At 42.6% G+C, this 27,650-nt stretch overlaps 1 protein-coding gene across 1 annotated transcript; it reads left to right on the plus strand.

Annotated features, from left to right (window-relative positions):
* Positions 1-3,336: 3,336 nt before the first annotated feature.
* Positions 3,337-25,747, plus strand: acap1 (ArfGAP with coiled-coil, ankyrin repeat and PH domains 1). The gene is made up of 23 exons (XM_026162078.1): positions 3,337-4,276; positions 6,859-6,916; positions 9,635-9,754; positions 9,895-9,948; positions 10,093-10,151; positions 11,355-11,538; positions 11,780-11,824; positions 11,917-12,012; positions 14,248-14,322; positions 15,256-15,368; positions 15,495-15,546; positions 15,633-15,733; positions 15,896-16,007; positions 16,105-16,316; positions 16,403-16,472; positions 16,667-16,761; positions 19,842-20,029; positions 20,135-20,185; positions 20,283-20,464; positions 20,903-21,012; positions 23,498-23,608; positions 23,688-23,749; positions 25,056-25,747. The coding sequence occupies exons 1-23, from the start codon at positions 4,224-4,226 to the stop codon at positions 25,151-25,153; spliced, it is 2,301 nt and encodes a 766-aa protein (XP_026017863.1). The 5' UTR covers positions 3,337-4,223; the 3' UTR covers positions 25,154-25,747.
* The last annotated feature ends 1,903 nt before the right edge of the window (positions 25,748-27,650 follow it).

Raw genomic sequence — 27,650 nt, forward strand, 5'->3', positions numbered from 1 at the left:
CATCCAGCATATCAATCATGGCTTCTGTTAGTGTACAGGGATTAAATTGGTACAGATTTACTATTGAGACTATGATATATCCCATATCATACTAATTCTGTCTCACTTGGAGATGGGTTAAAGTAGATTTGCAGTTTTTAACAGAGCTTAAAAGTGCCAAATGTTGACCCACCCCATGTATGAAGACCTGTAATTAGAGAACATTACAGAAAATCATGTGATGCATCAATATGATCATCTGTATTTACACCTTGGCAATGAACTATCCACATTGGCCTAAATGCTTTGTGTAGCTATGAGAAGGGCCTGGCAAAAAAATAGATAATTAAACATTACTACAATTTCTACAACTTGGTGGCGACTGCAGTTTTGCCTTTTATTTAAGTTGGTTATATCTTATTTGTGTTTTATCAACTAATATACACATACATTTTTACTTTATTATAAATAGCCACTATAGAATAAAGCCCTCCAACAAAGAGTGTGCTCCTAGCACGCTTTCTTTTCAGGAGTCTCGTTTCGTGCTTTACTTTGAAAATCCTGCCGGATGTGACCCTGTTTATTCTGACTGGTTTGGCTCTTGGAGAGATGCTGAGGGGATCTCCTGTCAAAGACAAACAAGAACCTGTCGAGTCGCCAAGTTTACTTCGCACAAAACGGTTTTATTTCTCCTTCCGAAGCGACCGTCCGTCGCTACGTGCCGTCTGTGCCGCGCTATCAGTGTGCGCTATTTACGCACACGCCCCCCTTTACTGGCGCAGGACTTGCACTTTGCTTCTGCTGCCCGCTCTGGAAGGGGGGCAGGATGTTTTTAAGGGCTTAGATACGTTAAGTTGAGAAGCTAAAATTACTATTTAATCCTTTATAGTTGTCAGTTGTGTAAAACACATGCGGTTTTCTGTCCCCGTCTTTATACGTTTTCACACACACACACACACACACACACACACACACACACACACACACACACACATATACACATCTTTGGCATGGGAATTTTGGTGAAGGCCCTACTTTGAAACGTTAAGGCTGGTACACTTCTGAAATCACTTCACTGTTTATTTTGATGAAGCAACTTGGCAACAGCATACCTAACTACGCCCTTTCCGTGTCGCCTGAGAAAATACATGTGAGAATCACATCATTTCCCACTGAAACAGGAACAGTCTGGACACCGAAGGCGTCACTCTGCTGTGATCTTCCGACACCCAGATTTTTAGGGAATAAGGGGAAAAGAACAGTGACGTGAAAGCAAAGGAAGAAAGAAAAACATCAGTACAGTTATGTTGTTGTCTGATGAGATAGGCGAGCCTGCAATGATTGTTTCTGATCAGCAGGGGGAGCCACACACAGGATCGGATAGATAAATAGAGTATTTTTGTGCATTTCGACTCGGTGGTATGATGGAGGTAGACAGAAGAGTCCTCTGAGCCACTGTAATTACACCTCCACGCAAAGTAGTCCACCACAGGCTTTATACTGTCTGACTACAAACCTGACTACACAAGTTTGTGGGAATGATAACGAAGCCAAGATTGGTTATTTAATGTTGGCCAATAGTTTGTTGTGCTGGTTTGTGAAATGTATGGAAGCCCAACTCTGCCGGGACAAAAATGTAAAAAGTTATACTTTTTATGTTTTTGCATTGTAACTTGAACGTGTTAGATAATAAGCGATGATGATTTACTCTTTATTTTCTACTATCATTCTAACATAGAAAGCCTCAGTCAGCTGTACAGTACTTACTCGTGTTTTTTTGAGTTAGCCATTCTTTTGAAGTACTATCGAGGTCTTTAGTGAGTAGGTTGCATGTTTGTTTGTTTTTTATTTAAGCAGGGATTGTACAAGTCCGATAACGTCCACTTGGGTACCAGTGAGGTAAAGCTCATCATCAGATGGTCCTGTGTACATCCACATACCTGCCTGATTTTTGGGATTGTGCAGACTTATCCAAGGAGAATTTACATGACAATGTAGCAACTGTCCCTGCAACCAGGCGGCAGACTTCATAAAGTATAACAGGAACAGTCATTAGTTGTCTAACTGTCCACAGCTGAGTATAATCGAGTCTTTAGTTGCCTCCTTTTGACCCAGGAAGTCACGGATTTTCTTTGTATTTCATGATGTTGAGCTGAAATACTAACAATTTTCACCTTGGAAGTCTGACATTTCACATATTTTAACTTCTGTTTTTACTTTTATCATGCTAATTGCATTGTATTTAGATTTTTGTTGCTGTAATCTTTATATTCTATCATTTTCTGAATGATATCTCAATTTTTATTTTGTATCTTAACAGTTTTTCCACCTTTTCTGGGTTGCACTGTTTTGCACTGTATGTCATATGTTGTATGACAACTGAGAGACAAGTGTACTGTATGCCTGAGCAGAGTCAGCCAGAGGTATCACTGGGTCCTAAGCAGAATTTGATTTTGGACATTTTGGTTATTTAAGGTTTTGTCCTCCACAGTTCATTTCACATGAATTATTTAGTGTTATATTCAGTTGTTATTATGTGCTGACTTTTTTCTCACTCCTCTTGCTCTTGTTCTTCTTTCTTTTTTCATTCCCAGAAGGTTAACGCCTCGTTTTTGTTGAGTGCTGTTCATTGTTGTCATTAGGCTTGTTTAAACAGAATCAAACTATTTGCCACTTATCACTCGGCTATACTCAGTTATAGCTGGCGATGGCGGAGTAGTCATTCCTGTTATACTTCTTTGAAGTTCAGGCACATGTGTAGTGCATTGTAATGTAAAATCTCTGCTGACAAGTGCACGTGCTGTGACTACGCTCACCTCGTCTGTCATTGCAAACTTTGTACATTGTCTCTGCTGTAGTTTGAAGTTTGTCAGCACATGAGCAACCCCTGCAATAAGGGCACCAGGTTAGCTGCTAACCTGGTGCCCTTATTCTTATAATGATATTTCTCCTGCTTCCCTATGAATAATGAATCTCTCTGTTTGATTTGGATCTGTCACTAGGGTGAAACAATATTCCTAGCAAAACGTTATCAGTTTTATTTTTGGCCTTACATCGGTGTTGTGGTATAGCAACTAGTGGACTACATTTCTAACCTAATATTTCCTGTAGTTACACACTATTGGCTGTGGGCAAAGGGTAAAAAAGAAAGGCACTTTGGATTTATGTAGAAAATGTGCGCACATTTTTAAAAATAGTTTTATTAAAGCCATTTAGACACATTAAAAATCAAAACAACGCCACATATTTAAACACAGAATGTCAAACCTCTTGTTCTTCCATTCGTGGAATCACTTTTCCATTGCTATTAATAGGTTCATTATTTTCTTGGCATGAATGAACTTCTATAGTGGATCTGTTGGCAGTGGGTGGCTATGGGGGAGTTTCTTTACACCTCAGCAAAAACCATAACAGACAAGGTTGTCAGACAAGAATACACACCCAGTCTAACTGCATGTGAAGCTCACTGTTGTACTGTAACTGAAAAGTAGAACACACAAACAACAAAGGGAGAAACTAAGTGAGGGGGGTGAAAAGTCACGACACGGCCTGCTGTAGCCGGTGTGGATGTTAAACGTTAGTGTCACATTGTAAATCCTTCAGATCGGCGTTTTTTTCATATGATGCAACTTGGCAGTGTATGCCTCTTATTATGTGCAGCTTCCTACTTCAAAACCACAGTTTGCCATGAGTAACAAACCCGGAAATAGTGGGACGTGACATGGGGGGTGGACCTCTTCTGAGACAGAGAGAGAGGCAGAGAGACAGGCAGAGTACTAGACTCGGCACCCCCGGGGAGTCCTGATTCACGCTGCCATCGGATTTTATTTGAAATCCTCTGGGATCCATAAGGACACTCTGGCCCTCTGCTGGAACTCCTCCCGTGGCTTTGCGCATCTTCTGCGCCGGACTGTGCCTTTTTAAAAAAATCTGCCGCATAAGATGGTAATGACGCGACTAACATCCCCTCAGTTCATTCAGTGCTGACAAGTTCTCTTCCGACGCGAATGTGCAACAGTTCGGGCGAAAAAGAAAGAAACCCGGAGAGGAAAACAAGTTCTACACGAGAGCGAAAACACCCAGCAGCGAGAACAATGATCCGGGCTGCCGATGTGGAGCGTTAAAACGAGTGGGGGGAAAAAGAGTTAGTTTTTGTCTTTGCCAGGCTGCCGGGCACCTCCAGCTGAAAGCCAGGAGTCACATAAATACACGAAGTGTCACGAGGGTTGGTGTCAACGCAAAGGATGACGGTGAAGCTGGACTTTGAGGAGGGTTTGAAGGACTCCCCGCGCTTCAGGTAAGAGTTTCACCTGTACCTTTGTTAGTCATGCTGATGTCACCAGTGAACAGCTGGCTTTGCTCCAGCTCCAGCAGGAGATTATGGATTAAAGGCTGATTCATGTTTCCCTAATAAAACATTTATGCATTTGCCGGTGTTGCTGTTCACTCTTCTGTCAGAGAGTTTGAGCTGCTCGGGTCAAAAGTCACTGAAAGCTATGAGGACATTGTGCAGGCCTGCAGGGCCGTGGGGGGCTGATCTGCTGCTCTGAGGTGCTTTCCCACGTCTCACCGAGACCACAGAAAACCTGTACTAGCCACGGACATTCAAACATCGCCACGAAACTCCTTCCAGTGGAAAATATCAGCAGTGCTATCACTAGTGGCTTGGTTTTCCAAACTTCAGTTGCAGCTTTGATGCTTCCTCTTCCTGATAGTTGTCGAGATCAACCCACCTCCACTCTCAGAGAGATCACACTCATTTTTCAGAGAATCGAAATCTTAATTCAGGCCGGGTCACTGCAGCCCCTGCTGCGTGTCAGCAAAGCGGAGTGCGATCAGTTTCCTTTCAACATCAGCACATCTGGTGCAATCGAAAGGGAAGTGTTTCTGAGTTGCTTTTGCAAGTGGCTCAAGAGAGAGCTTGGCACAACTTTGGGTGTGCCTTGACAGTTTGTGGCAGCTCGCCTGAGTCACAGTGGCTGCCTCAGCCTGATTTGGCATACCTCAGTCTTTCTCTCTCGCCCATCTTGAATTTATGGGGCTCACACAGCAGTGGAAAGTTTGACTTGTGGCAGCAGACGTGGTGAGGTCTCGTGTCAGGCTGCGAGCAGGGTGAAGGAGGGAGGAGGAGGTGCTGCAGTCATCAAATACACATAATCGCACACACATAAACGGGAAGATGGATGGACAATACAGAGGGCCAAAAAACAAATGAGGGGAAATAAAGTGCTCTGACACCTTGGGACAGACACTCAAATGTGGTACCTTCTGGTTACTAGGTAACAGCGGGGTGGGAGGGCGACAGGAAGTGAAGCGAGATGTGCTGAGGTGATCAACAGGAGACAGGAAGCGTGTTTTCTGTGGGGAGAACCACGGCGGAAACTCAGCTTAAGCTCTGTCTTAATTTGCTTTCTTAGCCTCCGTCTCTCTTGCAAGGAGACATGAAGAAGATAAAAAGGATGTGCTTCTTCTTAATCAAGGGCTCCTTCACTCTCCTCCACAGTGGCCTCTCTCCTTTAGACCCTTTTTCTTTCTTTTTTAAAAAAAAAACAACCCTTTTCTTCCCTTCTCTCCTGGCTTGACATGTCATTTGGTCGTGTTTCAAGAGCACATGACCTCAGACTTTGATTCAAACCTCGCCGCACTAACAAACACAAACAGTTACTGTCTGTCCCGGGCCTCCTCTCCTCTCCCCACTCAGACGCGCCTCTTTTTTTTTTTTTTCTTTCTCTGTCTCTCTGTTTCTCTCTGTATCTCTGTACTGTTGGTGGAAGGCAGCGGAAACCACATGGTTTAGCTTTTGGTATGAGAAGACACGACAGGCAGAAAGAGATCGAAAGAAAGTGTCACGACAAAAAAAACAAGAAAAAGAAGGCGGCTCTTAAAAAGACCAGCCCTGAAGAGGATCTCTGAGGAGCTTTTGTCTCAGAGATCTTCGAGTCCACATCCTGAACCCAGAAAACAAAACGTAATCAATTACACGCACACTGGAGGTTTTCTTTGCAGTCATGTGGGCCTACATAAACGTCTGATGGCTGGAGCGTCCCCTAAGCTCCATTCAAACCCACAGGAATGCACTTCAAACCCTGCCGAAGGTCACAGAGATTCTAAAAATACCCAACGCTTCATGCTTAATTACAGCTAAATGAGTGTAAAACAAGATGCCCGGGGCATGAAATAGTGGCGGCCGTGAAATATGTGGAGTAACTCTGTCAGCGTGACGAGGCTCTAGCTGCACAATATTAAGACAACAAAAAAATACTCTTTCCTGTTGTGCGATTCCGACTGTTCCTGCGCACTGTGACGGTGACACGTTGACATCCACTGCTTTTAAAGGCATGGAAATGCTGACGAGTCATATGCATCGTCTCAGTGGAAATAAAGCACAAGAATAAAAATGTTGAGCATGAATTATTTGGTTTGTAAGCGTGCAGAGCAAATAAGAAATGGAGAAATAAAGCTGTCCATGAAGGTATCGAGCTTGCACCACAGAAGCGCATCATATTGCAGTGGTTATGTTTTAATGTTAAGCAGTAAAATGTGCAAGAATCCATCCATTCATTTTCTTAACTGCTTTTTTAGATCAGGGTTTGCAGGAGGGGGAGGGGTGGTGGTGGCTAACCCAGCCAATCACAGGGCAGGTGGAGTGATGTTTGCAGAAATGTGTAAAGAAATGAAATATTTAGTCTGTAAAACATCAGAAAGTTTGTGTTTTATTCTAGTTTTATTCTTTATTCTAGTTTATAATTGTGCAAAAAAGAGAAAAAGCAGTTTTTGAGAGGATAGAGCTGATAAATGACTTTAAAATGAAGGGTTTTCACGCCTTATATTGAAAAATCCATGACCCCTGACCTTTAACTGGAATTTTCTCTTTTCCAGAGCTGAGATCGAAGACGTCCAGAATGACGTGAGTGAACTCGAGACACGGTTGGAGAAGGTAAGACACTTCCAGATGTTTTTGAAATGTCACCGCTCCACTTCACACACAAACACACAAGCGCACAAACGGAGACGAGGCATCACATGTCGATGGACAGTGGCAGCGAAGTCAGCGGTGGGCGTTGGTGGTTGGAGCTTTTTTTTCACCTGACGGCGAGCAGGAAGTGCCTGCAGGTGCTGCTTCCCCATCATATTGTCCTGCTTCAGAGAGAACTGCACTTCGTTCTGCTTCGCCGTGCCGACCTATATTCCCTGTTGCGTGCTCACGCTGTAAAAATCTACAGTTTCAGATCTATTCATCTGATAGACGTCAGTCACATGCTGCGTTTCTGTTCCCCGATGATACGGAATAAGCACAAATCAAAGTGACTTACTACTATGTTGTTAGTTATTCTGCGAGCTCAGGTTCCCACGTTATATTTTACCATTTTTAAATACAAAAACAAAAAAACAAACACACTCACTTTGCCTGTAAAGTGTCATGAATGTGACTGATTTCAGTTGAGCAGGTGAAACAGAAAGAAGCCTTTCCCTGCATGCATGAGATGTTTTCCACGAGATTAGGTTTAAGGAAGTAGCACATGTTTTTTTTTTTTTTCTGTCCCGGTGCTATTTCACAGGCTGCGACAGGTCTGAGCCACATCCCAAAAGGATTTTGGGACAAAGTTCTTCTTCTTTGACAGACACTGCACGCTATATTTTTCAGTTATCTGACTAGATCAGAAGAAGTCAGCAGATAATCTACTGTACGAGTGATACCACAGTCTCAAAAAGGAGGGTGTTTAGAGTTAAACGTTGCTGGAGTACAAATCAAACTTAATATTCTATATAAAGGTCTGATTGTAAGTATTCATTATGTAAGTGAAGTGTGGATTTAATGCTGCATGGAGCTCATTTGTGATCTGTAGCAGTGTAGAGAGATGTGTAATCTGTGTGTTTTGTATGCAAATTAGCCACTACGCTTTTTTTTAAATTTATTTTTTCCAACAATTTTAGAAGTTCGTTGAGTTCAGGACTGAAGCGTGTGGATTCAGCTTCACGTCTTCGCTGTGTTCAGAGGTGCTTTTGCTCAGAGAAATGCAGATAAATTGACTGAGATTTGCACAAAAAGGTCAGACAGCGTGTCCTATGATGCCACTGCAGTCATATCTACGCTCAGGTGATGTGTGTGCTTACATAATGAGTCACTGACATGTCTTGGTGCAGGGATACAGGTTAGGTTTTGTCACTGCGACGTGCCTCCTCAGATGTCACTGGTGGTTTAAATGTGACGCTAATAAAACTAAAGATTTCTCCGAACACGTCTTTTAAATTATTGCATTGAATTAGATATTTGCAGATGTAATAAAGGTCAGCTGTTGAACACGCTGGGGAAGAGAGGAGCTCCCACAGGGTTTAAGTCCTTTTTGCTGAACACTTGTGGTCACAAGCAGCACTTAAGAGGAAAGTCATAAAGTCACTGAATTGGCTTGAAAACCACCTAAAGCTTCAAGCTGTAAGTTAGCAGATCACGCTGAAGTGATCAGCGGTGGGTTTTATTGCTTGATAAATGGAGCTTTTAATGGGTCAGAAAATATAATCTGTATGCAATTTCTTGTTTTTGAACTTCAAAGGGTCCTCACAGAGGCCAGAGGAAAGATCTAATCAACAAAAAAGTGGAAACGACTGTGAGGGTGGACACTGGGTACAGGCCTTATCTTTCCAAGGCAGAAGCTCAGTTTATATTTGACCTTTAATTAAAAAATTAATGTATTTACTTACTACGTACTTTTATTTAAAAAGCATACATCAACACATAGAGATCCTCCACTTTCCTGGCCTCTAAATAGCTTTAAAGCAAGTTTTCCTGGCATGACGCAGTTTGTGCTGTTTCAGTCTCAGTCCTTCCATCAGTGCTGTTTGTTTCCACCAATGAAATTTTTATCTTTTTTATTTTTATTTTTTACCAGAAAGAGCTGATTTTGAGTTTCAAGTTAGCTAGAGTCAAAATTTCAGGCAGCTATCTCAAAATTTCAACTTCCTTGGAAATTTTAGTCTGTAAGTCTAAATTTAGATAATAACCTGAATTTTTGACTCATAGATGGCAAATTTATTTTTCCAGTGGCAGAAACAGCCTCTCGTATTTTCCAGGAGCAGACTATCAAGAAGCTGTTTCAGCAAAAATAAGACAAAAACAACATTGCTGTTTATTATTTAGCCAGCTAGCCAAATTAGCTATAAGCTAGCAACAGAAGAAGAAGAAAAAAGCTAACTTTAACAGATAAAAGAGCCTCATATAGTCCTCGTATGGTGGTGGAGACCAAAATGGAGTTAAAAGAGAAACAAACATAGTGCTTACACGAAGTGGTCGACCGCTCTTTCTTCAGTATGACTCAAAATATACGACTGAGCTCATACACTTAGCAGGAAACTATTTACAGACGTCAAGCTGCTTTCTGCATACAATTTTATAGGACCACAAGTCTTTTTGCAGCTGCAACCACAGCTATCGCCACCTGGTGGCCTTTAGATAGAATGAAGGTTTGAAACACTTCCGGCATGTTTTATACTTATTCTCTCAGGTCTCCAGTACAGCTACTGAACAACCAGAATTAAAATCTGTGAACAAGGTTATAATCTGCATTCATGCTGAGTATGTTAAACTGACGTTTGTTGCCTGCTGTTACATTGTTCAGGAGATCATTTAATCTTTGTGTTGCTTATTTGTGTCATCCAGCTAGTGAAACAGTGCCAGGCCATGCTGGAGGCTGGCAAAGCCTACTGTCAGACCAGCAAGAGCTTCGTGAATGGCCTCCGGGAGCTCGGACACCAATGCTCCGGGGACAAGATGATGGCGGTGAGCAGAGCACACTGGGTTCTCAAAGTGCCTGGAAGCTGTAAATAAAGATGGCGGTTATGAATCGATGAATGAAAACATTAAAATGCATTATTGACTTGATAAGTTTCAGAGTCTAATCTAAGATTTGTGCTCTGCAGGACTGCTTGGAGAAATTTTCCAAAAAGCTGAATGTCATTTTTGAGGCACAGGGGGTGAGTTTGTTATTCATGGCCTCTGACTTCTCCTTTTCAGTGCCGATGCTTATCGAGCTGCAGTATGTGGTCAAGTACGGCTGCAGCACGCCGCTGAACATATTACATTTGACATTTAATATGTTTGTCTTTGTCTCCTTTTAGGAAGTGATTGAGACCACGCAGAAGTCAGTGAGGGCGAAGCTGCAAAGCTTTGTGAAAGAGTGAGTGAGCCGCTACGGTGGCCCCACCTGTGTGTTCGATCTAAGGCTTTAATTTCTGAGTTTCTTTCCCACCAGCATACACTTCATACATACGTACATTTTCCTTAGATACAGTCATTCCCCTTCATGTGTGCCTGTCATAATCGTTCTGCTTCTCCTCATAGTTTGTCTTGTGGTCTGCTCCCATTAGTGGAAATAACTTGGTAGATTAGATAAGAGAGGTATTTGCGATAGCGTCACGTGGTAAACAGTATTGCACAAAAGCTATGGTAAAAAAGTAAGAAAGAAAGAACAATAAATTTGCCGGTGATTAAAAAATGTTTTATATCATGTGCATGTGACTTAGCAGCATCCAATAACTTGCTTTCTGCTTTTGCATAAAAACTGATCTGGTAATCCCTCTATGAGGCAGCTTTCTTTCCATTTCTGTGAGAAGTCTTCATGAATAGTTCTCCAGACTTCTTGAAGGACATGATGTTTCCACCTTTAGATGATCCCACACTGCTTCAGTAGTGTTGAGGTCGGGGCTCTGGGGAGGCTAATCCATGACCGATAGTGCTCCATAGTGTGTGTTTTTTCTATCCAGGTGTCCATTTATTGCATTGGCAAAGTGTCTGGGATTATTGTCATGCTGAAAAATAAAGCTGTTGTCAAGCAGATGCTTTCCAGATGTTGTTGCATGGTGGATAAAAATCTGATGGGATATTCTGTGTGCTTAATTGCATCAATTTTGATGCAACACAACAGAATGCAGTGCCAAACCATGACAGTCTCCACTGTGTTTTACAAATGGCGTTAGATAGAATCAATTAAACAAATGATTTGTTTTGTGACAAGCTGCTAACAACAAAGTGTCTAAAGATACCATTTAAAGTTGTTTCTTTGCCAATTTGTCTGAACACTGGTTCATCCCTTGAGTTAGGTGCAGTTTTATTGCTTGAATGACTCATAGGTTTGTGTCAAGGGGCTTAATGAATGAGGAAGTGTCAGGTACAGGGACTGGGCTGTAAAGGAGCGGAAAAGCCACCAGAATAATTTTTGAAAGACATTAAGAAAGCATGGAGAACTGTTGCTCAAGAGCACTGTAATACAAAATTACTAGAACATTTGCAGGAAATATGTACAGAGAAAAGTGATGGCTCAAGATTTTTGCACAGCATAATACTTTTTCCCCCCTTCTTACCTTCGTCTCCTGTTCTGCAGAGATGTTCGTCGTTTTAAGGACAGACGAAAAGAGTTTGAAAAGAGCAGCGAAGCCCTGGAGGGGTCGCTGTCAAGGAACGCTCAGGCTCCACGCGGGAAGCAGCACGAGGTGGACGAGGCGAGTAACGCCCTGCTCAACGCGCGCAAGGCCTTCAGGTCTGAGGCTTTGGACTACGTGCTGGAGGTGAGGAAAGATGAGTGCAGAGAGGCTCACACAGGCTTCACTTTAACTCAGACTGCTAGGTTGGAACAACAGCCTGCAGCAGCAGCACAGTGGTCATACTTTTGCTTTGGATGATAACAGGCCTGCCTCAGGGCTTCCGTCCAGTCTTGTGGTTGTGGCTTCTGGCTGGGCAGAATCTGTTTTGGTCATGAAAATATGGAAGTCTCTCTAACCATTGCTTCCTGCTTTTTCTTTTTTTCAGATTAATGTCATTGAGGCCAAGAAGAAGACAGATATTCTGCTGGCAGTGAGTTGGTTTTTTTACCTGTATGTGTCCATTTTTAAATGCATACTCTATCTTCAGACGTTTCTCACTGGCTTTGTGTTGCTTCCTGTCAGATGTTGTCGCTGATGGATGCCCAAGCCCAGTTCTTCCTGCAGGGTCACCAGTCTCTGTCAGAACTGGATGAGTATCGACAAAAGCTGAATGAAGAGGTAACTATTTCTGTTTTGTTACATCTCTGTTTCGGTTAAAATGACATTTTGTGACTGAAACCGTCTGTGCATGAGTCATAAATAAGTAGCAGTAGGACAGGAAGAAGATATCCTCAATGTGAGAAAAATGCGTTCATACTTGTGAATGTGTAGAATAGAAACCTTACTTGTAATCCTGCTGTGTGTGTGTTTCTTTCTAAGAAGTTCAAGGGAATAACAACAAATGATGAGTTAAAAACACAACAAAACTAGAAGCTGGTAACTAAACAAAAGAGTAACCAAAGAAGGGTTAAAGGAGCCAAACAGAACCGCCTCCTCTGCACTGAGCTCTTGGAGCACTCCTCTCTCTGGCTAAACTGGAGTCAGCTGCCAAGAGCAAGCAACACACACACTCACACACACACAGAGGCCCTGCCAGGGCACCAAAGAGCCACCCTTAAAATAGGTAACAAAGTCTGCCCCATAGACTGTATGTAAAAGATGGAAACAGCCACTCCTGATGCACTCGTTGGTCTTTTTAGACCAGAAGTGACCATGTTTGGTCTTGTAAAGTTACACAATTTTAAGGATATAACTTCAGTATTGTATTAAATCTTAACCTACTCTACAGTTGTTGAAGGAGGAAATAAGCTTTATAGACAAAAAGTGCTTTTGGCCTAGGCTGTCAACGTGTTAATTTCATCTCTGAAAAATGTTTTCCATAAACAAAAAAGTGGACACAGCCACATTAGCAGTTTCTCAGTTTGAGTCTTTATCCTGAGCCAAAGACTAATTGCTGTAAACTTATTGCACAGTGTTTTTCTTGCATTAGAATGAGTTTTTTCTAGGGACGCTCACAGTAAGCATGATGGGACCACATGTATAGACAAAGTGTTGCTGCTGAGTTGATTAGTTAGTGGTGATAAACTGCTGCATTGTACATTGTCTGCATGCTAAAAAGAGAGAAGCCAACCAAAAGCTGGTGAACAACGTAGACCTGAAACACCCAGAAAAGCCTCGCAGATGATTTATGAGGCAGGAAATGGATTACAAATGTTTGTTCTGGCTTAGGGATACACAAGATGTTGCTAAAACATTTTGAATGAAACAATCGTGTTTGTGGACCACGGGCGTCATGGTATGATGCTTTTGGCCAAAATGCTGTTTGGGTTAACTCTGTCCAACTAGGAACTGGCATCTTTTTGGGGAGGGGCAGTGGAGTCACAAGGTGACATCACACTTTCATCGTGACAGGAAAAAGTGAGCAACAACAGGAAATATTTCACATGTCTGTGTGTGTGTGTGCGCGTGCGCCCCTTCCTGCTCCTTTGCAGAGGAAACTGTAAAATCTTTTCTGCACCGTCAACCTTGAGCAGAGGCAGCATTGCTGCTAAGTGTTTTTGATCAAATAAAAAGAGTTTCAAACAGGAAGTAAATTGTGAACACGTTCACTGACCGGATCAAACCACAGAAAAGCGTTTCCTGTTTGAACAAGAAATGATGAGAACGAGCAAGAGCAGAGGAGAGAGTGAAATAGGGAGAGGGTGATGCTCTAAGCAGGCTCTGTGCAGGAGAGACCACCCATGTTGTTTTCTGGTTTGGCGCAGGATACACGGCAGAAGTTCAGCACTTCCTAGTTCCTGTTTGCACAAGAGTGCGCAGGAGTGATAACCCACCGCGAAGCTGCCGATCTCTCCGAGTTTCTGAAAGAACTAAATGTGTCGGAGATGAAAATGAAAGGAGAAAACTCTCCTTCGTAACATTAAATGGAAAGACTATGCAGGTTTTACAGTTTTAAACGGTCCTCACAAACTGTTTTGCGCTTTATTTTTTAAAATTTGCAATGTTCTTATGAAATAAAGGAAAAGATAAAGTGATCGGTGAGAGATGCTGAAAAATAGTTGGTGCGGGGGTTTTTGTACTAGTTTAGCGACCTGAATAAAAGTGGTGCAAATCTGAAGGCTCGTAAAAATGTTGATGTTCTGAATAATCTCAGTTTGACTGGTAAATAGGCTGGTGCTTTTAAAGCATCTCGCTGCTCGCTTTCTACGCATAAACAGTTTCTAACATTCAGTTATAAAGTGTTTGGTTCACTATCTTTCCCAAGGGTATTTCAGCACAGTGACAGGAGGGGATGGTGATCGAACCACTGTCCTTTCAGTGTGTGTTTAACCTGGTAGAGCTGAACAGCGAGCTGAAAGTGTAAAAATATGAATCCAGGTTTAATAAACGCTGTGTCGTGTTGTGTTTTGACAGCACAAACAGTTTGTCCTCGACTGTGCCAGAGAAAAGAGGGACATGGAGCAAAGACACGCAGCAATCAAGAAAAAGGTAACGCAGTTACAAACGTTCACAACCGAAAGGAGCATCATGGGTAATGTAGGCATTAGGTTTTAACAAGACGGAGACAGTGGAATAACGAAGACGGCATTTCTGGTGCTGTCACGTTCGTTTTTACACGATGTAGCTGTGTTTTCATCTGTGATTTTAATCTCTTGTTAGGTGGTTGCTAGACAACACGATGACATGACAGTATATGATGCATAATGAAAGTTGCAACAATAAAAATGAGATGTTAATGTTGTGAAGTTAAAATGACACAATGATTTAATAGAGATGCATAAATCCAACAAGTTAGTCATTTTAGACAGTTGGTAGGTGGTTGCTAGGCAACATAATAACATGTAATATAGATAAAAAGATAAAAACCTCAAGGGGACTAGGAGGTACCTGTATGCTAGGCTTGGTTGCTAAGCTCCTGATTGTGCAGACAGATGTGTATTTCAGTAAAATACGCTCTGCTCATTGGAGCCCACCAGGGACTTTGGCATCTTGTGGAAAGGATTCAGTGCTGATGGGCTTTTTCTGGCCCCGACAAACTGATGTACTGTGAGACTAAAGCATTTTGGTGCAAATATAACAAATCTAACATGAGCAAAGATGCAACTTACTGGGTCAGGTGAGGCCTGGATGTCAGCCTAAAAGTAGCCCACATTTGAATGGCATCGATTACAGCATGGTTGCTTTATTTGCATCATTCTCGGATGAAATGCAGCATCGCTATTGATAACTTTTGGCCCAGATATTGCAAACAGGGGGGACAACCCAAAGAATAATCATTCCACATGGTACGCCAGATCTGGACCGCACCAATTACTTCTGTATTACATCACTTTTTGTAAACACAATTAAAGCTGTGGGGAGAAAAAAAAAGGCCTTGAAGCAGATGACACAATGTGATTTTAATTTCTTAAATATTTCAAGGACATGTCTTATGATGACTCCATTATGGACTTTAATGGTGACGCAGCTAATGGGATCGTGATGGAGGGCTATCTGTACAAGAGGGCCAGCAACGCCTTCAAGACCTGGAGCAGGTACAACTTTGCTGTGTGCTTTTCCTCTCATGAACCTCACTGTGATAAATCCGATGTCCACCGTGCGTTTGCTTGCCCGGCAGTGAATGAAAACAGCTAAAAGGCTAAACTCTTTCTCCACCTCAGGCGCTGGTTTTCAATTCAGAAGAATCAGCTGGTGTATCAGAAGAAATTCAAGGTAAATTTCGCTTAGGGTCACGAGCACATTCGAAAGACGAATTTGCACGTATGCAACCTGACCATCACGGTTTGTCCATCTTTTAGGACCAGCCTACAGTCGTGGTGGAGGACTTGCGTCTTTGCACAGTCAAACCCAGCATTGAAAATGAGAGGCGTTTTTGCTTTGAAGTGGTTTCCCCATCAAAGTGAGTTCACTTCATGCACACCTGCGTGTGTCTGTTCCAGTAATGGTGGTGAAGTCGCATTAGCGTCACATGTGTGTGAAAGCGTCCTGCAGACTGCCGAGGTGTTAGTTTCTTGCTTCTCGAGTGTTAAATGGTCACTGTTGTGTGACTTTGTGTGCGTAGGTGCTGTTTGTTGCAGGCAGACTCAGAAAGGCAGCAGCAAGCATGGATCAGCGCCGTCCAAAACAGCATCGCCTCGGCCTTTCAGGAGCGCCGAGAGGACACGCTCAGCCCAGTGAGAACACATACACCACACACACACACATTATCTTCAACGTGCACTTTCCAGTGGGAGTTAAATGCTCGCCATTCCCATGTGTCTCTGTTATCAGAGACAGCGCTGCAGCTCGGTGTCTACAAGCAGCCTGGGAGGAGGAGGAGGTGGAGGAGGCGTGGATCAGGACAACGAGGGCTGCAAAGCACTGGAGGAGGTTCAGGCAATCCCGGGGAACAGGCAGTGCTGCGACTGCGGAGAGCCGGGTCCTGACTGGGCCTCCATCAACCTGGGCATCACACTTTGTATTGTCTGCTCAGGAATACACAGGTACACACACACACACACACACACACACACACACACACACACATTTGGCTTCCACTGTGCGCTTTAATGGTTTCCTTCCCTGGCAGGAGCCTTGGAGTCCATTTCTCCAAAGTGCGCTCCCTCACCCTCGACTCCTGGGAGCCCGAGCTTATTAAGGTAATTTAAAATTTTAAAGCTGCAGCGGCTCCACCTCCCTGTGGCCTATTGTGAAAAAGTTCCAGAGAAAATTATGATTGCGCAATGGATTATGCAACCGTTTTCTTTATATAAGCCAAAACAAAATAAAAAAAATTAGAAAGAAATTAGTACTTAATCTGGTTTATTTGTTCTTGTTTCCCTGCTGCCTTTAGTTGATGTGTGAGTTGGGGAACACAGTTATCAACAGGATCTATGAAGCTCGGATTGATGAGATCACCATCAAGAAGCCCAATCCCTCCAGTCCCAGGTACGCATAATCAATCCAGTCCAACGTGCATTCAGCTGGTTTTTCCACGTGCAGATGTGTGACAGGAAGTCTCCTTAGGTATTAAAAAATAATATTTAATATCCTCTGTAGTCCTGAAGGAGCGCTGTGTAGTCCGACAGTTATTCTTGTTGGCTATCATGCTTTGGGAGACTTCATGACGTGTGCAAGAGAAAATGCATCAGAAACATAGACTGTATATAAAAGATGGCACAAAAAACAGGTTTACAAACACCTGCTTTAATGGTTTCATTTTAGCATCATTGCCTGTTGCTATCTTGTTTTTTTGGAGCCCAGAGTGACCAGATTTGGAAGAGTGCTAGAGTGCTAAGTTATCCGCTACTGCTAACTAGCTTAATGCAGTGCATCGATAGAGTATATATAACAGGTACCTATTCCACCTGTCTTATGACAAGAGGTCGGTTCATCTCAGAAGCATGCACAGACACAGATTTATGTAAATTAGCGCTGGCATGAAAATAAAATATTAACATTTCATTCAAAAACTAGAGAACATTCCTCCTGGACAGACTTTTGACAGATTATTGATTTAAAAAAGGTCTTAAAGGCACAAATACCACAAACATAGTTGAGACGTCCAGTTCAGTGGCTCAGATTAGCTGAAGCAGAATCGGTGGTACGCACCTGTACCCATAGGTACAATTCAAATAGTTAATTTAGTGTAAACAGGAGAATTGTGAAATAATCACCCTGTACAGTTGGCATCAACTTCGAAATGCACTTTAGACTGTTTTAAGTAACACATTTATCTCTGCTGTAAAACTCAGATTTTTGTAGAGATCCATTTACTTTTTTTAGTCAATTGCGGTCAGGCATGTTTTTTGGTAGTTTGGCTTCAGTTTCAAGCCTCTGAGTTTCTGCTTGATTGGACGGGGATGCCACCGAGTGTTAAAAGTGTGAGCGTATAGCAGGACATGTCTAAGGTTTCTGTCAAAATCAAGTTATTTCTGCCTTTTCGTGCTTCAGTTTTGAGCGCAGTGGAGTGGTTTACAGCTTATCAAACAAATGTCCCAGATTAGGATTCAGGCCGAGACACGAATGTGCCCGAATCAAACATGTGGACCTCCCTGCTGTGGCGAACACTTGTGACAAGGGAGCAGCTGAAAGTAGCTACTTTGTGTTTCTTAACTCTGGAGCTGCAGTAGAAAATTACTGGTGTTCCTCCTCTAAGTTTGCAGCTAGGCGATGATTATATTGCCAAAACAAGACTGACGATTGGGTAAATATTAGCAGTAGAGGAAGTAGACCATAGATGTCAGGAGCTAATGATAGTTGGTTGATACCAAAGGCAAAACAAATCAGCTGCAACTGAATTAAATCAATTCTTTCATTAATCGTGTTGGTATTTTATTTTATGCGTTTGCCTGTTTGCAATTCAGACGACTCCTCCAGATGGGAGAATATTGCATGCATCTATTGCAATCCCCTCTCTGTTCAAGCGTCATTCTTTAAGTGGTTCATGGAACATCGGTGTTGATGCAGCTGGAAAGAAAAACAAACAGGAACGCGCTCTTCATCTCCTTCTGCTGCCACATTAACATTACTAACAGTTCTGCTTGCGCACGCTGTATTTTTACATTGACTGATCACTAACTCGCTACAGGTCTGAGTGGGAGTGGACTGACGCCACTGCTTCACCGAGCATGTTTATTTATATGCTGAATATAAAAAGGTGCTCTCCATGGAGATCTTTGTAGTTTATGGTTAACTTTATCAGCAGCCTACGACCCATCTCAGACCTTTTTTCTTCTTCTTTTGCTTCCTCTCGTCTGCGTTTTGTCACGACAGACAGGAACTGCAGCAAGTACATGAAACAGATGGTTAACTCTCTAACTAAAGTGTTTTCCGGAAACTTGTAGTGAGGCTGCAAGCTTCAGATATGGTCAAAGGGAAGTACAGCCTCTTTTAACTCTAAAGGTTTGGGTATCAGGACGTAATAAGAGTGATCCAGGCTTTACTAAGTTATAAAATGAAACCCATGAAATATTTCACCGTGTTAAACTAATTACACCCCATGATTCAGCAGCTCGTAGATTCAGTAATAACTTAAAGTTATCGTTTCCTGTGTGGCTTTATCAGTCTCTCACATCACTATAGAGGAATTTTGACCAACTCTTCTTCACAGCGTTGCTTTAGTTCTTTGAGGTTTGTGGGCATTTATTTATTCACAGCTCTCTAAAGGTCCTACCTCAGCTTTTGAGTCAGGTTGAGGTCTGGACTCTGACAGGGCCTTTGCAACATCTTTAATCTTTTTTTTCTTCATTCTGTTGCAGATTTTCTGCTGTGCTTGAGATCATTGTCATGTTGCATGAACCAATTTTATATTTAGCTATCAGAGAGATGCCATTTAACTCTAGAATACTTCAAAAACTTGCATACTTTGGTGTGTAGATGTGTTCATAGTTGACTCAGTGACCGCGAGGTTCCCATGACCTGTGGCTGCAAATCGTCACCCCTCCTCCACCGTGCTTCACGGTTGGTATGAGGTGTTAGTTCCAGCATGCTGCCCAGTTGCTCTGGATTGTGAAAGTCTGATCTGAGCCTACACTTACACTTGTGTGTCGTCTTGCTCACTGTAAAACGATGGAGTTTGAATTATTTGTATATGGCCTTATAAGCTTTCTCAGACTGATGGCAACAGTTGCTTCTGTAAGATTATTGCTCATGTGTCTTGTCCTGTAATTCTAACAATGCTAGTTGTGTGCATAGTTACATTATACCAATCAGTGGTCAACTTTGAGTCTGTAAAGGCCTAAAAACTAACTTTGCTTCAGAAAGTAGGCACACAAACATCCCCAATTTTAAATAAATGTATTACTTAACTCAGTGCCTCAGAAACTTAAATTAAAAAACTTAAATTCCTGTCTCACACCGTCAAGTAGAGAAGTGAAACTGAGCTTAAGAAAAGCCAGAAACACACTGATGGACACGGCCCTGCACGTGGCCTTCTTCTGTTTTAACTCTACCTCGATGTAAGAGAAGCGTATCCTCCATCGCTCGCGCTTATTCTTTCTCATTTTCTGATACTTTCTGATCCTCAGAGGAGACAAGGAGTCGTGGATTCGATCAAAGTATGTTGAAAAGAAGTTTATCCATAAGCTGCCTGAGACTGGCAGGAACCCCCCGCTGAGGCGATCCAGCGGCAGGAGAAACCGAGCGGCCACACAGATCGCGCAGAGACCGCCGCTCAAGCCCAAACCGAACAGAGCCACTCTGCCTCGGGTCACAGGTAAAGCAGCGAGTCGCCCCTGTTGTCAAACAGGAAGGCGTACTTCGATAACGCTAAGGGCCTGGTCAGCTGTATCAGTAATCACGACTGTTGTTCTCTCTTTAGGGTTAAGCCCCAGTGACCTTGTCCAGAAGAACAATTCAGGCTTCCACAGAGGTGAGATAAGACCTCAACAAAACACAGATCCACCAAAAAAGAGCTTGTACAGCTTTTGAGAAGAATCACATAACATTACATCTGTTAAATCTTTCAGATAATGAAGAGGAAGAGGAGGAGGAGGATCTCAGCCACCTCCACCCCGGGGCGCTGCTGTACCGCTCGGCAGCCCTGCAGAACTTCCCCGTCATGGCCGACGCGTTGGCCCACGGAGCCGATGTCAACTGGGTCAACGTGAACGATGAGTCGAGCACGCCGCTGATACAGGCTGTCTCAGTGGTGAGAAGGACGCTCAGTCGATCATTAGAGTTTGAATCTTTACGAGTTCTGTGACCTCTAGATCTCATGGAAATGGATGGAGGTGATAACGAAATCTCTCTGTTGTCCCATTTGTGGACACCAGTCTTGCTTGAGTACAGCTAAACATTTGTAGAGAACAAAAGCGGGATGGTACGGCTTATCTTTGAAACAGGTCCCGAAATAGTCACTGTCATGTAGTAGTCAATGGGTTTCTACTTTCTCTGGTCAAAATACCCTTCCCACTAAAAATAAAGTATCTCTTAACTGCCATAAGCACATTTGCATGCAAATGTGTGTTAAACGATTAGGATACTGTGGCGTTTTTATCCTTAAGCTGCCTTTTACTCACACTGTGTGACACACGGTGCAATTGGTTCAGAGGGTGTTTGAGCTCACGCGTTCTCCTGTTTCGGTCAGAACGCCCTGGCAGCCTGCGAGTTCCTGCTGCAAAACGGCGCCAACGTTAACCAGGCGGACAGCAATGGCAGGGGACCGCTGCACCACGCCACCATCCTGGGCCACACGGGGTAAGACAAACACAGATACTGTGACACGGCCCTGTTTCAGTGAAAAAAAATAGCTTCATACCAAGATAACAGAATCTGAAAACAGACACTGGTTATTGGACTAAGAAAACACAGTGAAGCAGGATGCTTTCATGGGTAAAAAATGTGAGGACTGGTAGAAAGACGTAAACCTGACTTTAAACCTGCAGTCCCTCCAGTTGCCAGCAGGGGGCAACTCCACCAGTTGCAGTCTGAGTAGAAGTCGATGAGAAAATGTCTCGACCGCTCATGATTCCAGTAAAGAGTTTCCTAATGGGTTTATGGGCTCAGTTGGTGGTTTCAAGTCTTATTTAACACAACATGATGTTCCTTCTGTAAATGATTGTCCCATTTAGAGTATAAAAGGTGGTAGAGCGGGGTAGATTTAAGGCGGGTGGCTGACAAGTCTTCACCATAAGAGTGCGTTTTGTCGTTTTTCCTCGATGTCTGGTGTTGAAGACGTGCCTTCAGATCCAGTTTTCCTGTGAGGGTGTGTTTACCAAAGTATGGTGAGATTACCAACCCAGAGGGGGGGCCTGAGGCGGTAAGATGACTCTGAACCACTGGGAAATCATAACATAACATTTATAATAATAAACAAGAGGACAGCAGGGAACAATCAGTATGGTTTACATGTAAATGTTAAACAGAGACAAAAAGTCTAACACCGTGGGCCTGGAAGACAGCAATGGGGAGGTAAGATCATAAACTAAGACTAGCTAGAAATTGAGAAAAGTTTAGCCCTGGATGTTTACCTCCAACTCCACCCTGCCAGCAGTTTTTTTTTTGTGTGTCCGTAGTTTTTTGAAGTTGTCAAGTATCAGTGACTTTCTGTAGTCTCTTATTGTCCTTTGTGGGTGAAGTTTAAGGGCCTCGTCATGGTTCTCCATTCGCAGACACTTGGCAGCTACAGACTACCATCCACCTGCAGACAGCGTCTGTTGCTGGATGGAGCTAACGCCCAAATAATGCGGTACAATCAGTCTGCGGGCCGCTGTTGCATGTGCTGTTGTTGACCTGTCAGCCATCCGCGAAGAGGAGCGAAGTTTTACAATAAGCTGAAGTGAAACCGATCAAAACAATCAAAAGTGCCCACTGCGGCCACCGCCTGTGCCTTTACTCTGGATTTTTTTAGCTTTCATCTTAATTCGCACTTCTCGTGTTCCCAGTGAAATCCACTGTTGCATCCTTCCCTTTTCTAGTCAGCTTCTCCACCAAACAGCATTTGACCTACTCACAGTAAAGCTGCGTGCCGTTGGGTTTATGGAGGAGTAAACAGTTTGCGTAGGTTGAATACTTCTCTCTGTAGGCAGACACCTACTCAAAAAGAGCGACCATAAATCAAGAGTAAGGGTCAAAAGCACCAGGATGTAAACAAGGGGGACGTTAACAGACGTCAAATATTACCAAAAAAACAAGGTCAAGGATTCAGAATGTCCATTTTTGTGTATAAACTTGATGACACACTTAAGATATATTTAAACTAATAACAAGGCTGGTGTGACTCATTATGCCAACAATACCTGCCGGTGGTGAGTAAAGTGGAAAATGAGTCACAATGAAACATAAACGTTTATTCTTAAGAGCGACGAGTTAGTTGGACATAATTGATATTAAATAGTCTCAAAACTGTAGCTTTTTTTTCCCATTTTTGCAGCATTTTCAGTAACACTTTATAATACATAATACAGTATAATTCATTGTTTCCTTACCTTTAAGTATCTTTTTATTTGTTTCTAATAATACATTGAAATTCAAGAAATAACATGATTCAGATACATTCGTGACAACACTTCTTCTCAACTGTTCAGAACTCATAGTTCCAAGAATTGAACCCACGTGAATCTAATACAGAAATAAACCCATGAACTAATAGTCCCCGTTGTGCTTTCCATCAAAAGCATGAACGACTTAGAAAGCATTAGAAAGCTATTGTGTGATCCCTGAGGTTCAGGCTTCAGACTGCTCCAAACATCATGAGTGGACATCCCCAATGCGGTCATCTCTCAGAGGGGCAGCCAATCAGAAAGAAAGCCAGCATAAAGGGAGGCTACAAGGGGAAACTGATTGTTTGACAATTATCTAGAGTTTGATAATTCTGTTTGTTTTTATTGTTTTAACTTTTTTTTTTTTTTATTGGTTCTCTTGCACACGCCTTAGGGCTTGGAAACACATACATGCAGATTTGTCCATTTCCTGTAAGATATTCCTGAGAAAAGTACTGTGACGCTGTGGTTTTTACTGTGACATGAGTTTAATGTTGATTGGATATGAAAGTGGATCTGTAGAGATAGAAAACGAGAAGAGAAACTACACTAAACTCCAGAAGCTTTGGTTGGGAAAGTCAGTTTAAACTCCAGTCCCTTCACTTGAGTTCCTTAAATGCTCGGGTCCTTGGAAATGCTTGGATATAGTATAGATTTCCAGGCTAAAGTCTCTCATGTGCTCTCTCTTCTCCGTTTCTCAGGTTGGTTTGTCTGTTTTTGAAGCGAGGGGCTGACTACAACGCCCGAGACAAGAACCAGAAGGACCCGATAACTATCGCCGTGGATAACGCCAATGCAGACATCGTCACTTTGTAAGTGTTTGACTCGAAAGAAAACACGTGAGCCACGTTAGCAGCTGCGGGTTCGCTTAATCGATCTTCTGTCTTTCAGGTTGCGGATTGCCAAAATGAACAAGGAGATGCGGGAGATGGATGGAGCGTTCGGCCAACCAGGTCATTCAGAGGGGCAGGGATCAGGGGGTGGAGTGGGCGGGACTGGAGGTGGGCTGGCCAATACTAGAAAGAGTCTCCAGGCTATAAAGAACCATATAAGTGGATGGGCTATGGGGATTCAAAATGACAAACTGGGCTAAAACATATATATTTTTAAAATCAAGCATGCCTTACCGTGCATGAGTTTATAGATGAAAAAGAAAAAAACAAGCTTCAACTTAGATTTTTTTAAGAATCCTGTGAGAGAAGATAGGCTGGAACAGAGGGTACGACGGGTGGTTCTCATGAGGTGGTCACACGCACTTTGAATTGTAAATGCACATCATGCTGCACTTTGAAACCCACAAAGCATCCGAACACTATGTCAACACAGACCTACATGTGGGCGTCTTCAATACTAAACCGTTCTTTAAGCGAGCTTAAAGAAGCTGTGTATAGAGTAGACCTGGGTCAGGCCAATTTTCAGTGTATTTAGGATATTTTCTGTCTGTACAGTGTGCTGATTTGTGTATTTGTGACTGTGTTTCTTATTCCAGTTTATGTAAGCTAAATTCAGGGTTGGGTTTTGGTTCTCAAGGACAATTTTCTCCCGCTGTTCTGTGAACGGTGACTCAGTTTAAGCTTCGACACTGTTGGATTTGACCTCTTTTGTGCTTAACTGAGCGCTCTGCCGCAGCCCCTCGAGCTTGAGGTTAACAGTGGGTTTTGTTCGCGTTTTTTGTGCCATTTGGCTCTTTTTCAAGCTGCAAAGACCATTCCTTCGTGGTTGTCTTCTGGGTCCGTTTAAGGGCTTCTTGATAACTTTATACTTTAGTCTCCTGTGTCCGGTTTTTAGTCATGCGGGAATTGGGGAGAGAAGGAAAAAGGACAAGAAAAACAAGTTGTGTTTGTCTGCTTGAAAGAACTGCTGGTCAGTATTTGACGTGCTGTGCTTTGTCTGTTGTTGTTGTCTGTGTTGTATGCACTCGTGTGCCTTTGCCTTCTGCCCTCTGAGACGTCCGGCTGGTCTCAACTGCTTGTGCAGTGTGCGCCACCTACAGCAAACTAAGAGGTAAAGTGCATGTGCATGCCATTACGTGTGTTTATGTGTTCAGTTGCATGTGTCTTGCTTTAGGGCTACAGCTCTAAACGTGTCCAGGAAATAGTTGGTGTGCAATTAACGGTGTAGCTTTTGATGAAACGATGGCTGCGGCACATTAAAGTACGGGTGCTTTCAGAAAGCAAGGGCGGCATTAATGTGGGTTCTTTAAGCTTTTCAATATTTCCAAAAGCTTTTGAGGCTCACGTCTTCTCTGGTCTTTTTCAGGTGATGAAACCTACCAGGACATTTTCAGAGACTTTTCCCACATGGCCTCGAACAACCCGGAGAAGCTCAAACGCCGCAGTGCTGACCCGAAGTCTTAACCAGCTGCCTCTCCACCTCCTCATTCCACAGTGCAGCACCACATACTTTCAGGCACATATAGAAAAGATTCATCTTTCAGGCATGCAGATGCACTCGCTCTCTCTCTCTCGCTGGCTACCTGCCACGTGTTCGGTCACAGCTCAGCTGGTGTTGACTTCAGAGGGAACGAACGGAACAGTGAATTCTTTGTGCGAGCACGTCAGAGCAGAACAATCGTGTCCAAGTGGAAACACTGCAACAGCTTTATGAGACCAGCGTGAGGTGTCTGTAGCAGAGGGTAGCACCATTACTCTGCCAAAAGTTTTCTTATTAAAACCAGTAAATCAGTTTTTTTATTTCTTTTTTTCCTTCTTTTTGTAAGCGAAACGAGGCTGTTGTTTTAGGTTTTGCGATTTCTACTGACTCATTACATGAAACAAAACAAAAAATGTTTGTAGGAAATTGTTGTTAGAAGTTGCATTTTATTTCTACCGTCTTGCGATGAACTGGAGTATTTGCAGATTTTTAAATTTGGGACTTTGTGTTCATGTTTTGTCTAAATTATGTGAGGTACATTCAATTTGTATTCAGATCAAATAAAAGAAAAATTCAAACTCGTGTTTCAGTGTATTTCAGTTTTAACTTTTTGAACTGAAGCAGTAATAAGTTCTTATTTTAAAGAACTCGTCATCCTATTAGAGGTGCTTTGCACAACTTTCCAAAACTCATTATCCTTACTAATTTTGTCTTGGGTCTCACGTTCTCTGAAACGAGCCATATTATCTCCACCTTTGTTTCATCCAGCTTTCTTCTGATTGGCAAACACAAGAGCATGTAGCTCCACTGGTGGTGCTCACAGATGGAGCTGCTGTGCTTAAGAGCATCAGTATTGGGTATGTCTGCTTTCGCTGACATTGTATTAAACCAGGGGTTCTTAACCTTGTTGGAGGTACCGAACCCCACCAGTTTCATATGTGCAGTCACTGAACCCCTCTTTAGTGAAAAATAAAATATGATTTTTTTTCAAATTCAAGACACTCATGTTTTTTACTGGTGCACAAAATGAGCCGTGCATGTCACGGCGGAGGCTCTGCCGAACCCCTAGGGTTGGATCGAACCCAGGTTAAGAACCACTGTATTAAACCAAGAGTAGAAAAAAAAACATGCCTGCAACAGAGTGTATAGAGCAGTCTGAAGTGTTTATAGACAGTAACCAGCCACTTAAGTAGGTATACCTGATCAACTGCTTATTAGCACAAATATCTAGTCAGCCAATCATATGGCAGCATCTCAGTGCATTTAAGGATGTAAAACAGGGTAAAGGTGACCTGCTGAAGTTCAAACTGAGCATCAGAATGAAGAGGATTGAAGTGACTGAATGTGTTATGGTTGTTGGTCAGAGCATTTCAGAAACTACTGATCTGCTGGGATTTCCCCACACGACCATCTGTAGGGTTTACAGAGAATGGTCTGGAAAAAATGATGAAATATCCAGTGAGCAGCAGTTCTCTGGTGGAAAACGTCTTGTTGATATTTGAGGTCAGAAGAGAATGGCCAGACTGGTTTAAGCTGATAGAAATGCAACAGTAGCTCAAATAAACGTGTTAAAACCAAAGTATGCAGAAAACCATTTCCAAAACTGAAGCAGAGGCAGCAGAAGACCACATCAAATATCACTCGCGTCAAGTAAGAACAGGAAGCTGACTCACTAAAACTGGACAATAAAAGATCGGAAACAGTTGTCAATCTGAACAGATTGTTCAGATGGCAGGGTCAGAATGTGGTGTTAGCAGCATGAAAGCATGGATCTATCCACAAAAAAAATGGTCAAGCCGGTGGTGTAATAATGTGGGGGATATTTTCTTGGGCCCCTTTGTACAAGCAGAGCATCATTTACTCAAATATCCTCCACACTCACCTGATCTCAATCCAGTACAGGGCCTTTGGGATGTGATGGGACGGGACAGAAGAATAAATGAGAGAAGAATGGAGTCAGACCCAGCACTAGCAGCGAGTACGCAGCCATCTTTAATATAAGCACACAACATTGTGACAGTATATGAGAGAAAATAAAGAAAAGCATAAGAGGTTCCCTTTAACCTCCTAGGACCTAGCGTCCACATATGTGGACATCACATTTTGGGTTATTTAGACCAAAATACTAAATGTTGCTCTACAAGGGCCTGATATCCACTTACAAGGACATTATACTGCTACTGTTCTATCGAAATTTTAAACAAATATCCTCATATGCGGCTCTCATTTTTCTTAGAAACAAAAATTAGGTTAAAAAAAAAAATCTGGTAATTCTTTGTTTTTACATTCATCAGGTCCCAATCAGCCCAAATATCAAAGAGAAATTAAAAATGCATGCTGTGGAAGAGTTCAGGTCTTAGGTGGTTAAAGAAGATGAATACGGTTTGTATCTCTGTCAAAAGCCCAGCAGAGGGCAGCATCATCCTGCAGCCGTTTTAGATGAAAACAATCTCTGTGAAGATCTGTCTGATAAGGAAAAGA

Source organism: Astatotilapia calliptera, chromosome 3, assembly GCF_900246225.1.
Source record: "Astatotilapia calliptera chromosome 3, fAstCal1.2, whole genome shotgun sequence".
Lineage (NCBI taxonomy): Eukaryota > Metazoa > Chordata > Actinopteri > Cichliformes > Cichlidae > Astatotilapia > Astatotilapia calliptera.